General features: G+C 45.6%; 1 protein-coding gene across 2 annotated transcripts in view; it reads left to right on the forward strand.

Annotated features, from left to right (window-relative positions):
• Positions 1 to 16,926, forward strand: part of si:dkey-34e4.1 (carboxyl-terminal PDZ ligand of neuronal nitric oxide synthase protein) — a 194,718-nt gene that overhangs the window by 118,667 nt on the left and 59,125 nt on the right. For both annotated transcript variants that reach the window (XM_042302559.1, XM_042302558.1), the window contains exons 8-10: positions 2,599 to 2,763; positions 5,284 to 5,491; positions 13,178 to 13,520. In XM_042302559.1, the coding sequence (XP_042158493.1) occupies positions 2,599 to 2,763; positions 5,284 to 5,491; positions 13,178 to 13,520 (716 nt within the window). The remainder of the gene's footprint in view (positions 1 to 2,598; positions 2,764 to 5,283; positions 5,492 to 13,177; positions 13,521 to 16,926) is intronic.

The following is a 16,926-nucleotide window of genomic DNA, read 5'->3' on the forward strand; positions in this document are numbered from 1 at the left end:
TGTCCTACATGTAGGATGAGATGTTCCATCATGGGTGACAGAAGTCTCCACAACAACACCGCGATCTGCTACAACTGCATCAGAGGCCGTCACTGGCTCAGTTTCCATATTAGTCCGTGTCCACCTGAGCTCCACTCCAGTCCTGTTCCACAGGTCGTTGATGTCCAGCCAGTCTGACCAGACTCCAAAGCCTGCAGCACGAGTGTCCAATTTTCCATTGGCCTTCCTCCTGAAGCCCGGGAAGTTGTCCTCAGTGTCCTTGGCCAGTGGAACCTTCCGACTCCGTAGGTCCAGAAGGAGGGAAGCTCTGGCTAACTCCTTAACTGTCACATCGTCACTGTTGAGCATGTTGAACAGGTGAGTCAGTCTGGTAGCAGTGTAAATCCACACAACATTCAGGACACCTAAACCCTCCTCTCTTTGGCTCAGGAAGTCAGCGTTACATGTGGTGTGTGTGTTGAAGCAGAGCCACTCTCTCACCACTTGAACAGTTCTGTTATTCATTTCCCTCAAAACCTTCTGTGGGAGAGGCACATTTGCAAGCAGATGTTGAATCTTTGCTAGGACCACCTTTCTCACAAATCAAATGTTATTTGTCACATGCTCTGAATACAACAGGTGTAGACCTTACCATGAAATGCTTACTTACAAGCCCTTAACCAACAATGCAGTTCAAGAAAGAGTTAAGAAAATATTTAAAATGTAAATAAAAATATTTAAAATACAAATAAAAAGTAACACAATAAAATAACATTAACGAGGTTATATACAGGGGTACTGGTACCGAGTCTCTGTGTGGAGGTTAGGGTTAGTCAAGTTATTTTGTACATGTACTGTAGGTAGGGGTAAAGTGACTATGCATAGATAATGAACAGCAAACAGCAGCAGTGTAAAAACATATGGAAGGGGGGGTCAATGTAAATAGTCCAGGTGGCCATTTGATTAATTGTTCAGCAGTCTTATGCCTGGATGTAGAAGCTGTTATGGAGCCTTTTGGTCCTAGAATTGGCGCTCCGGTACCTCTTGAGAAAACAGTCTTTGACTTGGGTGACTGGAGTCTCTGACAATTTTTTGGGCCTTCCTCTGATACCACCGAGTGTATAGGTCCTGGATGGTAGGAAACTTGGCCCCAGTGATGTACTGGGCCGTACTCACTACCCTCTGTAGTGCCTTATGGTTAGATGCCGAGCAGTTGCCATACCAGGCGGTGATGCAACCGGTTTTTACAGTCTCTTGAGGGGGAAAAGGTGTTGTCGTGATCTCTGTGGTAACTTGTATATGGATTATGATCTCTGTGGTAACTTGTATATAGATTATGATCTCTGTGGTAACTTGTATATAGATTACGATCTCTGTGGTAACTTGTATATGGATGTATAATCTCTGTGGTAACTTGTATATAGATTATGATCTCTGTGGTAACTTGTATATGGATGTATGATCTCTGTGGTAACTTGTATATGGATGTATAATCTCTGTGGTAACTTGTATATAGATTATGATCTCTGTGGTAACTTGTATATGGATGTATAATCTCTGTGGTAACTTGTATATGGATGTATAATCTCTGTGGTAACTTGTATATAGATTATGATCTCTGTGGTAACTTGTATATGGATGTATAATCTCTGTGGTAACTTGTATATGGATGTATAATCTCTGTGGTAACTTGTATATGGATGATGATCTCTGTGGTAACTTGTATATGGATGATGATCTCTGTGGTAACTTGTATATGGATGATGATCTCTGTGGTAACTGGTATATGGATGATGATCTCTGTGGTAACTTGTATATGGATGTATAATCTCTGTGGTAACTTGTATATGGATGATGATCTCTGTGGTAACTTGTATATGGATGATGATCTCTGTGGTAACTTGTATATGGATGATGATCTCTGTGGTAACTGGTATATGGATGATGATCTCTGTGGTAACTGGTATCTGCACAGGGTGAACTGTAAACTAGTCCATAAAAAGGAGTTTGATTGTCTTTAGGAATTCTGTCATATCTGCATTAGGTCTCATCCCCCACACAAGCCTTTAGATGCTGTGACACCCTGTGGAGATTGGGCCTGGATGATCAGGTTACTGTAACTTGGTATCGTTTGATTGTTTAATGGTGGTTGTTTTGAAAGAGTTACACCCTCAAATGTTCTAAATACCTTTGATCTGCCTCTTGCCCATAGAATAAGGTTGTATGAAATGCTTCTATTGTAAGCTACACGGGGATTCAGCCTAAGTAGTTCTGTTATGTTCATGCTTTGTAACTCAAGAATCTTCATGCCTAGAATAATGCCTTTACCTTTATTTAACTAGGCAAGCCAGTTAGGAACAAATTCTTATTTTCATTCACGGCCTAGGAACAGTAGGTTAACTGCCTTGTTCAGGGGCAGAACGACAGATTTTTACCCTGTCAGCTCGGGGATTCGATCTTGCAACCTTTCGGTTACTAGTCCAATGCTCTAACCACAAGGCTACCTGCTGCCCTGTTCATTTTACAATGTTAATACTTGCCTTGATAGATCTCAAATAGTATTTGAACCCAGGGTTGGTGGTGTGTCCACCCTTCTCACCGTGACTGTCTTGCCGTCAGGACTATGAGAGCCGCTCCAGCTACATGGTGTCTCCGAATGGCGTGGTTTCTCCCAGCAGCCCCTGCTCTCCGCTTCTGACCCCGCTGGCGGCGCATCACTACCTCCAGCTCCTCCAACAGCAGATCCAACAGCAGCAGCAACACACACAGGTGGCCGTCGCACAGGTGAGAGAGAGAGAGAGAGAGAGACACACACACACACACACATTTATGACACACACAGTCGTGTACAGCTAACCTTGTGGGGACACACAAGTCCCATTCAAAATCCTATTTTCCCTAACCCTAACCCTAACCTTAACCCAAAAACCTAGCCTCAACCCTGAACCTAACCCTAGCTCCTAAACCTAACCCTAAACCTAACCTTAGCTCCTAACCCTAAACCTAACCTAACCCTAGCTCCTAACCCTAAACCTAACCTAACCCTAGCTCCTAACCCTAAACCTAACCCTAACACAAAACTAACCCTAGCTCCTAACCCTTAACACAAAACTAACCCTAGCTCCTAACCCTAAACCTAACCTAACCCTAGCTCCTAACCCTAACACAAAACTAACCCTAGCTCCTAACCCTAAACCTAACCTAACCCTAGCTCCTAACCCTAACACAAAACTAACCCTAGCTCCTAACCCTAAACCTAACCTAACCCTAGCTCCTAACCCTAACACAAAACTAACCCTAGCTCCTAACCCTTAACATAATTCTAACCCTAACACTTATTCTAACCTTAACACTAAACCCCCTAGAAACAGCATTTGACCTTGTGGGGACAAACAAAATGGCCCCACAAGAATAGTTAAACACGTCCACAGATGCAAACACACATTCACATACACATTTATGACACACACACAGTCTTGTATAACTGACTTTGTGAACACACACAATTCAGTCCCATTCAAAATCCTATTTTCCATAACCCTAAACCTAACCTTAACCCAAAAACCTAGCTCCTAACCCTAACCCTAAAACTAATCCTAGCTCTTAACCTAACACTAATTCTAACCTTAACCCTAAATCCTCTAGAAATAGCATTGGTGGGGGACAAACAAAATGTCGCCAGTTGGTTAAATTGTAGTTTAATTTTTTATATTTTTTTCCTATTCTAGTTGAACACATCCACACACACACACACACACCAAGCTGTTGTATAGCTGTGGTCCAGATGTCTGGTCAGTGAGACACAGTTGTCCTCCTCAGGCATCAGCTGACCACCACATGCTCTTTATCAGTTTCTACTGCATTACATTCACTAGGTCATCCTGTACACCAGTCCAGTGGCTCAGGACATTGTGGTAGCAATACCAGGGTGGTGAGTTCTATTCCCGCTGGCGTTGTCAGTATATAAATGTCTGCACACATTGTTTGAAGTCGTATTGTATAAAAGCGTCTGCTAAATTGCATATATTGTACATACACGTGCAAAGGTTAATTAATTAATGCACATAATATAACCAGCCCTACCGTGTACATAATATAACCAGCCCTACAGTGTACATAATATAACCAGCCCTACCGTGTACATAATATAACCAGCCCTACAGTGTACATAATATAACTAGCCCTACAGTGCACATAATATAACCAGCCCTACAGTGCACATAATATAACCAGCCCTACAGTGTACATAATATAACCAGCCCTACAGTGCACATAATATAACCAGCCCTACAGTGTACATAATATAACCAGCCCTACAGTGCACATAATATAACCAGCCCTACAGTACACATAATATAGCCAGCCCTACAGTGCACATAATATAACCAGCCCTACAGTGCACATAGTGTACATATATAACCAGCCCTACAGTGCACACATACCATATAATATCACCAGCCCTACCAGCCCCCTAACCAGCCCTACAGTGTGTACATAATATAACCAGCCCAGTACATTGCACATAATATCACCAGCCCTACAGTGTATATACCATATCACCAGCCCCCTACAGTACACATAATATAACCAGCCCTACAGTGTACATAATATCACCAGCCCTACAGTGCACATAATATAACCAAGTCTTATTCAGCACTGTAGTACTGATGTGCAATGGGGGACTGACTGTCTGGCTTAATCACGGCATCATGTGCCTCATTTGGCACTATTGTCTGCCTGTCTCTCTGCTGCATGACCACTAGGGAGCACTGCCATCACAGCTATGTAAGGATGCACACACGTATTCATATGCACTTACATGCACACACACACAACACAACACAACACAACGGGGACAGAGTGAATCAGTCTGCTATTGTTGTAGAAAATTAGCCTGGAAGGCACAACACAAACACAGAGTTATTTATATTTTTCATTTATTTTCCCAGTCGTTCCCAGAGGTTTGCAGATGCGCATCGTCAGACTATAATGAGCTCACCGTGAATTATATTAACAAATAATAGTGGGAACCCGTCATTCTTTTCAATTTCAGGTCCGGGAAATTCCATCTAATTAGATTTTCAACTGCAGTCTCTTGGATGGGGGGGTTGGGCTGTAGCATGAAGTAGAATTTTTCAAACAGAAAAAAACTTACTGACAGACACACACTGTTATAAACACACACACACACTACACACACACAGACACACACTTCCTCACACTCCATCCACATTATCATCAGTCCCACTAGGCACAGTTCTGATTCCTGATCCCCCCTCTTTCCTGCTCATCTCCCCCACTCAGGTGCAGCTCCTGAAGGATCAGATGTCAGTGGAGACCGCAGCTCGTGTAGAGGCTCAGGCTCGTGTCCACCAGCTGCTACTACAGAACAGAGACCTGCTCCAGCACCTGTCTCTGCTGGTCACACAGCTCAAACACCTGGAGAGCAAGGCACCGGGACCGGGGGAGAAACATACAGCTGGACTGGGACCGGGGGAGAGACAGGGTCACAGTAAGTCACCTGCACTAACTATACGAACCAGAACAATTAAGTTGAATATACAGTACAGGTAAAACAGTCATTCTCTATTGAGCATGCTTGTTAATCCAGGACTTTATACAGTGGGGCAAAAAAGTATTTAGTCAGCCACCAATTGTGCAAGTTCTCCCATTTAAAAAGACGAGAGGGGCCTGTAATTTTCATCATAGGTACACTTCAACTATGACAGACAAAATGAAGAAAAGAAATCCAGAAAATCACATTGTAGGATTTTTAATGAATTTATTTGCAAATTATGGTGGAAAATAAGTATTTGGTCACCTACAAACAAACAAGATTTCTGGCTCTCACAGACCTGTAACTTCTTCTTTAAGAGGCTCCTCTGTCCTCCACTCGTTACCTGTATTAATGGCACCTGTTTGAACTTGTTATCAGTATAAAAGACACCTGTCCACAACCTCAAACAGTCACACTCCAAACTCCACTATGGCCAAGACCAAAGACCTGTCAAAGGACACCAGAAACAAAATTGTAGATGTGCACCAGGCTGGAAAGACTGAATCTGCAATAGGTAAGCAGCTTGGTTTGAAGAAATCCACTGTGGGAGCAATTATTAGGAAATGGAAGACATACAAGACCACTGATAATCTCCCTCGATCTGGGGCTCCACGCAAGATCTCACCCTGTGGGGTCAAAATGATCACAAGAACGGTGAGCAAAAATCCCAGAACCACACGGGGGGACCTAGTGAATGACCTGCAGAGAGCTGGGACCAAAGTAACAAAGCCTACCATCAGTAACACACTACGCCGCCAGGGACTCAAATCCTGCAGTGCCAGACGTGTCCCCCTGCTTAAGCCAGTACATGTCCAGGCCCGTCTGGAAACATCATGATTTGGGGCTGTTTTTCTGCAAAGGGACCAGGACGACTGATCCGTGTAAAGGAAAGAATGAATGGGGCCATGTATCGTGAGATTTTGAGTGAAAACCTCCTTCCATCAGCAAGGGCATTGAAGATGAAACGTGGCTGGGTCTTTCAGCATGACAATGATCCCAAACACACCAATGAAGGAGTGGCTTCGTAAAAAGCATTTCAAGGTCCTGGAGTGGCCTAGCCAGTCTCCAGATCTCAACCCCATAGAAAATCTTTGGAGGGAGTTGAAAGTCCGTGTTGCCCAGCAACAGCCCCAAAACATAACCTCTCTAGAGGAGATCTGCATGGAGGAATGGGTCAAAATACCAGCAACAGTGTGTGAAAACCTTGTGAAGACTTACAGAATACGTTTGACCTCTGTCATTGCCAACAAAGGGTATATAACAAAGTATTGAGATAAACTTTTGTTATTGACCAAATACTTTTTTTTTCTCATTTTGTCTGTCATAGTTGAAGTGTACTAATCATGAAAATTACTGGCCTCTCTCATCTTTTTAAGTGGGAGAACTTTGGTGGCTGATTGGTGGCTGACTAAATACTTTTTTGCCCCACTGTATGTGTCCAGGACACTGGCCCTGCATGTACAACAGTTCATCATCAAGGACAGATCACACTTACATACCAACATTTAGGAAATGCACATTGTTAAGCAAGCTAAGCAATCATAGACCCACACACACACACACACACACACACGCATGCACACACACGCGCGCATACAAACACATACGCACACACGCGCTTACACACGCATATAAACACATACACACGCATATAAACACATACACACGCATATAAACACATACACACGCATATAAACACATACACATGCATATAAACACATACACACGCATATAAACACATACACACGCATACAAACACATACATACATAAGAATAGATAGAAGTCAAAACAGGGCAACAACAATGGTAAGATACAATTATGAGAAGTGCAGTGGACATAGAACTGGTGCTCTCCTGATACAAAGAGGAAACAGGGGAAGCAGGTCTACAAATCCTTTACTTTGAGTAGAAATACCCTGATAAAATACAGGTCAAATAGATGCTGGTTCATTTTTGGCTGTGGCTAGATTTAATTTCCCAGCCTGAATACAACTGAAGAAGTCTTGAACTCAAAATTGTACTGAAGTATTTGCTATAAACATGTACTTAAGGATCAAACAAACAAGTACATTTGAAAGTTTTGTAAACCTATCAGATGCTTAATAATTTGAATCAACTGAAACCTCCTCATCAGACTCCTCACTCTGCTGCGTCACCCTCTTTGCACCCTCCATGATGGCACTGATGGCGGGGCTTATGGGTGTTGCGTCACCCTCGTTGCACCCTCCATGATGGCACTGATGGCGGGGCTTATGGGTGCTGCGTCACCCTCGTTGCACCCTCCATGATGGCACTGATGGCGGGGCTTATGGGTGCTGCGTCACCCTCTTTGCACCCTCCATGATGGCACTGATGGCGGGTCTTATGGGTGCCGCGTCACCCTCGTTGCACCCTCCATGATGGCACTGATGGCGGGGCTTATGGGTGCCGCGTCTGCCTTTTCCACCAAATTGATGCCAACGAACTTCGACTCGATCTTGCCCTTGTGACAGAATCTAACTCCTCCTCTTTCACAGAACTGTCTGTGGAGCCATCTGACATTATGGAGAGAAATGTTGTGTTTTTCAGATTCTCTCTGATGTTGTTTCTCTCCACCTCTGCAATATGGTGCAAAAACTATTTGCCCTGCTTATTTCTGTATGTTGAGCCCACAGCGATTCCTTTGTTTTTCATCTGAACTGCAAAAATCAAACATCATATTAATACTATAATATTTGAATATACAATCATGTTATCCAATATAGCTGGCAGTTGATTGTGCTAAATTATCCTTCTACGCTTTGTTTACTTAAGGATCAACACTATAAGGTCGGTAAAGTCAATTGTGTCACAATGCTTTAAAATGTAAACAGCATCTGGAGACGAACATTAAAATAGAATGTTACAGAGCCATGGAGATCCATGTCAGCATCAGTAGGCCTATCATTTGGTTGCATTTATACACTATTTTGAGGTGAACCAAAGCTAATCAAGAGCTGAGAAATAACCTACAATACTGGACCACGTCTGTTAAATAGACTTGAAAAAACTAGCTACAAAAGTACTAGTCTAGCTACACGAGTAACAATATTTTCACTTCCTCACACATCCACTCCAAGTCAGAAAGTGGTCTCGCCTTCTTGCCAATGGCACATAGAGTCCTAAACAGTATCTGGACACAGACACGCAAGCAATGTGACACTTGCTGTGTTCATGGTCACAAATGTTCTCCAGCTTCATCGTTTTATTTCAGATGACAAATGAGTTGTTTCTGCTTTTATCTTTAGCATACTGGCGACACACAGAACAACTCATCACCACAGCCTCAGCATCATACTGTAGCCAGCCTCTTGAGACTCCTTTATCTCCAAACCTCCATTTCTCACAAAACATAATTTTTTGTGTGATACGTCCTCCTTTTCTTTGGTGGGTTTTCGTTTCAAAGGTTGGCTTACTCCATGTAAATGTCACCACATAACAGCTATTTAATGAACGGTAGCTAGCAGCAGACCCATTGCAAGTGAGCGATGTCAAGTAGTTGATGTCCTGTACGGTAAACAGTGCCACGGAACTAGGAGCATTAGAGGTAAAATGGAAAACATGAGTAATTTCCTCCTAGACATCAGGACAGATATTTTATTACATTACTATTTTGGTACAAACATTTACTCCCCAGTGTTGTGGATAGCCTTCTGAGATTCACCCTCCAGTGTGGTGGATAGCCTTCTGAGATTCATCTCCAGTATGGTGGATAGCCTTCTGAGATTTACCAACCAGTGTGGTGGATAGCCTTCTGAGATTTACCCTCCAGTGTGGTGGAAAGCCTTCTGAGATTTACCCTCCAGTATGGTGGATAGCCTTCTGAGATTCATCTCCAGTATGGTGGATAGCCTTCTGAGATTCATCTCCAGTATGGTGGATAGCCTTCTGAGATTCACCCTCCAGTGTTGTGGATAGCCTTCTGAGATTCATCTCCAGTGTGGTGGATAGCCTTCTGAGATTCATCTCCAGTATGGTGGATAGCCTTCTGAGATTCATCTCCAGTATGGTGGATAGCCTTCTGAGATTCATCTCCAGTATGGTGGATAGCCTTCTGAGATTCATCTCCAGTATGATGGATAGCCTTCTGAGATTCACCCTCCAGTGTTGTGGATAGCCTTCTGAGATTTACCCTCCAGTGTGGTGGATAGCCTTCTGAGATTCATCTCCAGTGTGGTGGATAGCCTTCTGAGATTCACCCTCCAGTGTTGTGGATAGCCTTCTGAGATTCATCTCCAGTGTGGTGGATAGCCTTCTGAGATTCATCTCCAGTGTGGTGGACAGCCTTCTGAGATTCATCTCCAGTATGGTGGATAGCCTTCTGAGATTTACCCTCCAGTGTGGTGGATAGCCTTCTGAGATTCATCTCCAGTGTGATGGATAGCCTTCTGAGATTCATCTCCAGTATGGTGGATAGCCTTCTGAGATTTACCCTCCAGTGTGGTGGATAGCCTTCTGAGATTCATCTCCAGTGTGGTGGATAGCCTTCTGAGATTCATCTCCAGTATGGTGGATAGCCTTCTGAGATTTACCCTCCAGTGTGGTGGATAGCCTTCTGAGATTCATCACCAGTGTGGTGGATAGCCTTCTGAGATTAATCTCCAGTGTGGTGGATAGCCTTCTGAGATTCATCTCCAGTATGGTGGATAGCCTTCTGAGATTTACCCTCCAGTGTGGTGGATAGCCTTCTGAGATTCATCTCCAGTGTGGTGGATAGCCTTCTGAGATTCATCTCCAGTGTGGTGGATAGCCTTCTGAGATTCATCTCCAGTGTGGTGGATAGCCTTCTGAGATTTACCCTCCAGTGTGGTGGATAGCCTTCTGAGATTTACCCTCCAGTGTGGTGGATAGCCTTCTGAGATCTACTCGCCAAATGGAAAATCTTCCCGCATTTGGCGCTTGGCAGGTGTTCATTTTGGACCCTGTGTGTGTGTGTGTGTGTGTGTGTGTGTGTGTGTGTGTGTGTGTGTGTGTGTGTGTGCAGACTTGTTAGTATGTATTGTTTGTAGTTTTTGTTTGTTTAGTTTTATGTTGTGTACATGGCAGATAACCTGAATTGCGTATACAAAAGCATATAACAAACTACAGCAAATCCAAAATAATAACATTGTATCACCACAGATAGGAAGTTAGGTACTGGAAGGATGAGTGATGAATTGAAGCAGTTCAGATGGCGTTACGAGAGGAGGAACTTCAGGTATGGATGGTCACGGAGGTGAGACAGTTAGGTCCGCATCCTCAACAGAGCACCTATAGAGATATGAGCCCAGTTCACTTTTCTGTCCCCAATGTCCTTTCTCCGGGCTTTGTAGCTTGATGGTTAGCTAACTAGCTAGCTACTAATCTCCACGAACTCTGTGTATCACCCACTTGGGTGAAGCTAACGTTACTGCTGCCACACGTTGCTGAGAGCTCACCACTAGGGCTGCGCAATTAATCGCAATCAAATTCAAACAATCCATAGCTAGCTAGCTGCTACACTCTACAAAGAAAAGGTTCCTGGAGAATCCTTCAGGGGTTCTTCAAATTGAAACTGTGGGGGAACCCCTATAAATTCTTCAAAGAACCCCTTTTAATGGATCCTCAAAGAACCTTTTGAAGAACCCTTTGGGTTATTAATAATGATAAGCATAACAATAATAACAATAACACAATATTTTAGTTGTCAGTGTTTATTATGGTTTTAGTGGCAAAGCAGAATAAAAGAATCCAAAGAGAGGTAAACTCCCAGCAGAGCCCCAAGTCTAATGTGTATATCCTCTGGCCTGTTTAAACTCCCAGCAGAGCCCCAAGTCTAATGTGTATATCCTCTGGCCTGTTTAAACTCCCAGCAGAGCCCCAAGTCTAATGTGTATATCCTCTGGCCTGTTTAAACTCCCAGCAGAGCCCCAAGTCTAATGTGTATATCCTCTGGCCTGTTGATGTTCATGTGTTGATGTTCTCCGTATCCATAGCCAGAATGATTTAGCAGTGCATGGTGATAACAGGTTTCCTGTTATATTCATCAGAGGTGTAGGGAGGGTGAAGTCTGGGAAACCAAAAAAGAGTAATTATACAGATGATTAACAAAACATGCACACGACAGTATTCATACCTTGGTTTCCGTGGTGAATGTGAATGAAAAAACTGTTTTGATAATGGTTTTCATACACATACCTTGTCCACAAAGTAGAGGCCTATGTGTTGTTCATTGAAGAGGGAAAGGGAAAGGGGGATACCTAGTCAGTTGTACAACTGAATGCCTTCAACTGAAATGTGTCTTCCGCATTTAACCCAACCCCTCTGAATCAGAGAGGTGCGGGGGCTGCCTTGATCGTAATGAGGAGGATGGTACATGTGATCTGCATAACATACCAATACCAAATGAATACCTTTGTATGCATCCTCGTCTGTATACCTCAGACAGACTCAAAATTGAGCAGTTCAGTCATCTGCAGCCAACACAGCCTTCAACACATTCTTACCTCTTTGTTGGTTGATATCCATTGAATTGTGTCCATTTTCTGTTTTAGAAAGATTTGCACAAATCTGAAAGGATAGATGGTATCATCATAAAACAATATCCATTTAGATCATATAAGGGACAAACCTTAAATTGAGGAGATCTTTACATGTTTCAGTTACTGTTAGTGCCTGAACCTGCTGTCTTTTCAAATCCAAATGTTTCGATCGGCCAGTTAGGTCCTTGAAAGAACCCCCACCAACTAATGAGGTTCCTCTATGAACCACACCTCCTATGGGGTTCTTGGAAGAACCTTTGGGGGCCATTTTCCGTGCCAAGAACCTAAGGTTCTTCAAAGAACTTTGAGGATCTTAGAAGAAGCTTTGTTGAAGCCCTCATTTTTAGAGTGTAGTTATCCTAGCCAAACCAGACAACAACAGTCTTTCATCTTGGTCATGATGACCAATTAAAACAAATTCAAAAGAGCAATCAAAACACAAATAGCTGATGCCCCAAAAAATCTAAATGAATGGGACCTATCAGCCATTGCTACCAGTACGGCACCATTTGTGTGGTAGTGTCTGTATATTTGTTTTTGTGGGGTTGACACGTGGTGTTTCATGCTATCTTAAATCATGGTACACCCAGAACTAGTAAATGCTAATCCAACCAATCTAAGACACAGTCCACTCAGACGCTGCCGGCTGCACAGCCAAAACCTCTGTCTCTGGAGAGTGTATTCACATAGGCATGTGTGTATTTGTGTGTGTGTGTTAGAGAGAGATTGAGATAGGGAGAAAGAAGTGAGAGAAATTGAGGAAGGAAAGAGAGAGAAAAACTGATAATGAGATGATGATTTGAAAGAAAGACAGAAGAAATTGACTGACAACTGTGTGTGTGTGTGTGTGTGTGTGTGTGTGTGTGTGTGTGTGTGTGTGTGTGTGTGTGTGTGTGTGTGTGTGTGTGTGTGTGTGTGTGTGTGTGTGTGTGTGTGTGTGAGTAATTTGTGTCTGTGAGAAAGAGACAGGGAAGGAGGTGTGAGAGAACTGACTAACAACTAGGGACATTGAGAGTGTGGGCTAAAGTTAGACTTGTTTGCTTCATTTCATTAAAATATTCATTTTTTGACTATTTGTGTTCAACTTTGTCAGTTAAAGACATTTCTCTTCCTTCCCCTGTAGATGATCAGGAGTCGTCATGGACGACCAGGTCTCTGTCACTCAACCTGAAAAACCATTACAGCTTGAGCAGCATGGACCAGCCCATCACCTCCACCCCTGCAGGGCCACTCCAAACCCCCCCCCTCACCGCTTCCCAGGTGGATGGTGCCGAGTCCTACCTCAACCTCCTCAACCTGGAGAATGGGACCAAACCACTGGGCTCTCAAAACGGGGGGGAGACAGAGACAGACACACTCATCAGAAGAACATCCAATGGGAAGCCAGGGCGGAAAGACAGCTCGGAAGTGTCGTCAAATGAGATTGTGCGGTTCGAAACAAGGAATTTGACAGCCCTGGATGAAAGGTAAACTATCTAAACATAGCTTACTTTATACATCTTACTGTACAAACCTTTCTTGAAGACCAGCCACATTTGAGAGTAGCCATATGCCAGAGGGCCTATTCAATGCAGCACACACACACACACACCATTGCCTGGTCATGATTATACACAATGTATTGGAGCTCCTATTTGGCAGTCACAGACAGTACAGTCCCTCTCTTTCATCTAGAAGAAAAGGAGTCAGGAGTTGCTAGCCTCCTCTCATCCCCACACAACAGAACAGGCCTCCTCTCATCCCCACACAACAGAACAGGCCTCCTCTCATCCCCACACAACAGAACAGGCCTCCTCTCATCCCCACACAACAGAACAGGCCTCCTCTCATCCCCACACAAAAGAACAGGCCTCCTCTCATCCCCACACAACAGGCCTCTTCTCATCCCCACACAACATAACAGGCCTCCTCTCATCCCCACACAACAGAACAGGCCTCTTCTCATCCCCACACAACAGAACAGGCCTCCTCTCATCCCCACACAACAGAACAGGCCTCCTCTCATCCCCACACAACAGAACAGGCCTCCTCTCATCCCCACACAACAGAACAGGCCTCCTCTCATCCCCACACAACAGAACAGGCCTCCTCTCATCCCCACACAACAGAACAGGCCTCCTCTCATCCCCACACAACAGAACAGGCCTCCTCTCATCCCCACACAACAGAACAGGCCTCCTCTCATCCCCACACAACAGAACAGGCCTCCTCTCATCCCCACACAACAGAACAGGCTTCCTCTCATCCCCACACAACAGAACAGGCCTCCTCTCATCCCCACACAACAGAACAGGCCTCCTCTCATCCCCACACAACAGAACAGGCTTCCTCTCATCCCCACACAACAGAACAGGCTTCCTCTCATCCCCACACAACATATCAGGCCTCTCTCATCCCCACACAACAGAACAGGCCTCCTCTCATCCCCACACAACAGAACAGGCCTCCTCTCATCCCCACACAACAGAACAGGCCTCCTCTCATCCCCACACAACAGAACAGGCCTCCTCTCATCCCCACACAACAGAACAGGCCTCCTCTCATCCCCACGTAACAGAACAGGCCTCCTCTCATCCACACGTAACAGAACAGGCCTCCTCTCATCCCCACACAACAGAACAGGCCTCCTCTCATCCCCACACAACAGAACAGGCCTCCTCTCATCCCCACACAACAGAACAGGCCTCCTCACATCCCCACACAACACAACAGGCCTCCTCTCATCCCCACACAACAGAACAGGCCTCCTCTCATCCCCACACAACATAACAGGCCTCCTCTCATCCCCACACAACATAACAGGCCTCCTCTCATCCCCACACAGCAGAACACAACAGAACAGGCCTCCTCTCATCCCCACACAACATAACAGGCCTCCTCTCATCCCCCACACAACATAACAGGCCTCCTCTCATCCCCACACAACAGAACAGGCCTCCTCTCATCCCCACACAACAGAACAGGCCTCCTCTCATCCCCACACAGCAGAACACAACAGAACAGGCCTCCTCTCATCCCCACACAACATAACAGGCCTCCTCTTATCCCCACACAGCAGAACACAACAGAACAGGCCTCCTCTCATCCCCACACAACAGAACAGGCCTCCTCTAATCCCCACACAACAGAACAGGCCTCCTCTCATCCCCACACAGCAGAACACAACAGAACAGGCCTCCTCTCATCCCCACACAACAGAACAGGCCTCCTCTCATCCCCACACAACAGAACACAACAGAACAGGCCTCCTCTCATCCCCACACAACATAACAGGCCTCCTCTCATCCCCACACAACATAACAGGCCTCCTCTCATCCCCACACAACAGAACAGGCTTCCTCTCATCCCTACACAACAGAACAGGCTTCCTCTCATCCCCACACAACATATCAGGCCTCCTCTCATCCCCACACAACAGAACAGGCCCCTCATCCCCACACAACAGAACAGGCCTCCTCTCATCCCCACACAACAGAACAGGCCTCCTCTCATCCCCACACAACAGAACAGGCCTCCTCTCATCCCCACGTAACAGAACAGGCCTCCTCTCATCCCCACGTAACAGAACAGGCCTCCTCTCATCCCCACACAACAGAACAGGCCTCCTCTCATCCCCACACAACAGAACAGGCCTCCTCTCATCCCCACACAACAGAACAGGCCTCCTCTCATCCCCACACAACAGAACAGGCCTCCTCTCATCCCCACGTAACAGAACAGGCCTCCTCTCATCCCCACGTAACAGAACAGGCCTCCTCTCATCCCCACACAACAGAACAGGCCTCCTCTCATCCCCACACAACAGAACAGGCCTCCTCTCATCCCCACACAACAGAACAGGCCTCCTCACATCCCCACACAACACAACAGGCCTCCTCTCATCCCCACACAACAGAACAGGCCTCCTCTCATCCCCACACAACATAACAGGCCTCCTCTCATCCCCACACAGCAGAACACAACAGAACAGGCCTCCTCTCATCCCCACACAACATAACAGGCCTCCTCTCATCCCAACACAACATAACAGGCCTCCTCTCATCCCCACACAACAGAACAGGCCTCCTCTCATCCCCACACAACAGAACAGGCCTCCTCTCATCCCCACACAGCAGAACACAACAGAACAGGCCTCCTCTCATCCCCACACAACATAACAGGCCTCCTCTTATCCCCACACAGCAGAACACAACAGAACAGACCTCCTCTCATCCCCACACAACAGAACAGGACTCCTCTAATCCCCACACAACAGAACAGGCCTCCTCTCATCCCCACACAGCAGAACACAACAGAACAGGCCTCCTCTCATCCCCACACAACAGAACAGGCCTCCTCTCATCCCCACACAACAGAACACAACAGAACAGGCCTCCTCTCATCCCCACACAACATAACAGGCCTCCTCTCATCCCCACACAACATAACAGGCCTCCTCTCATCCCCACACAACAGAACAGGCTTCCTCTCATCCCCACACAACAGAACAGGCTTCCTCTCATCCCCACACAACATATCAGGCCTCCTCTCATCCCCACACAACAGAACAGGCCTCCTCTCATCCCCACACAACAGAACAGGCCTCCTCTCATCCCCACACAACAGAACAGGCCTCCTCTCATCCCCACGTAACAGAACAGGCCTCCTCTCATCCCCACGTAACAGAACAGGCCTCCTCTCATCCCCACACAACAGAACAGGCCTCCTCTCATCCCCACACAACAGAACAGGCCTCCTCTCATCCCCACACAACAGAACAGGCCTCCTCACATCCCCACACAACACAACAGGCCTCCTCTCATCCCCACACAACAGAACAGGCCTCCTCTCATCCCCACACAACATAACAGGCCTCCTCTCATCCCCACACAA

Source organism: Oncorhynchus tshawytscha, linkage group LG20, assembly GCF_018296145.1.
Source record: "Oncorhynchus tshawytscha isolate Ot180627B linkage group LG20, Otsh_v2.0, whole genome shotgun sequence".
Classification (NCBI taxonomy): Eukaryota; Metazoa; Chordata; class Actinopteri; order Salmoniformes; family Salmonidae; genus Oncorhynchus; species Oncorhynchus tshawytscha.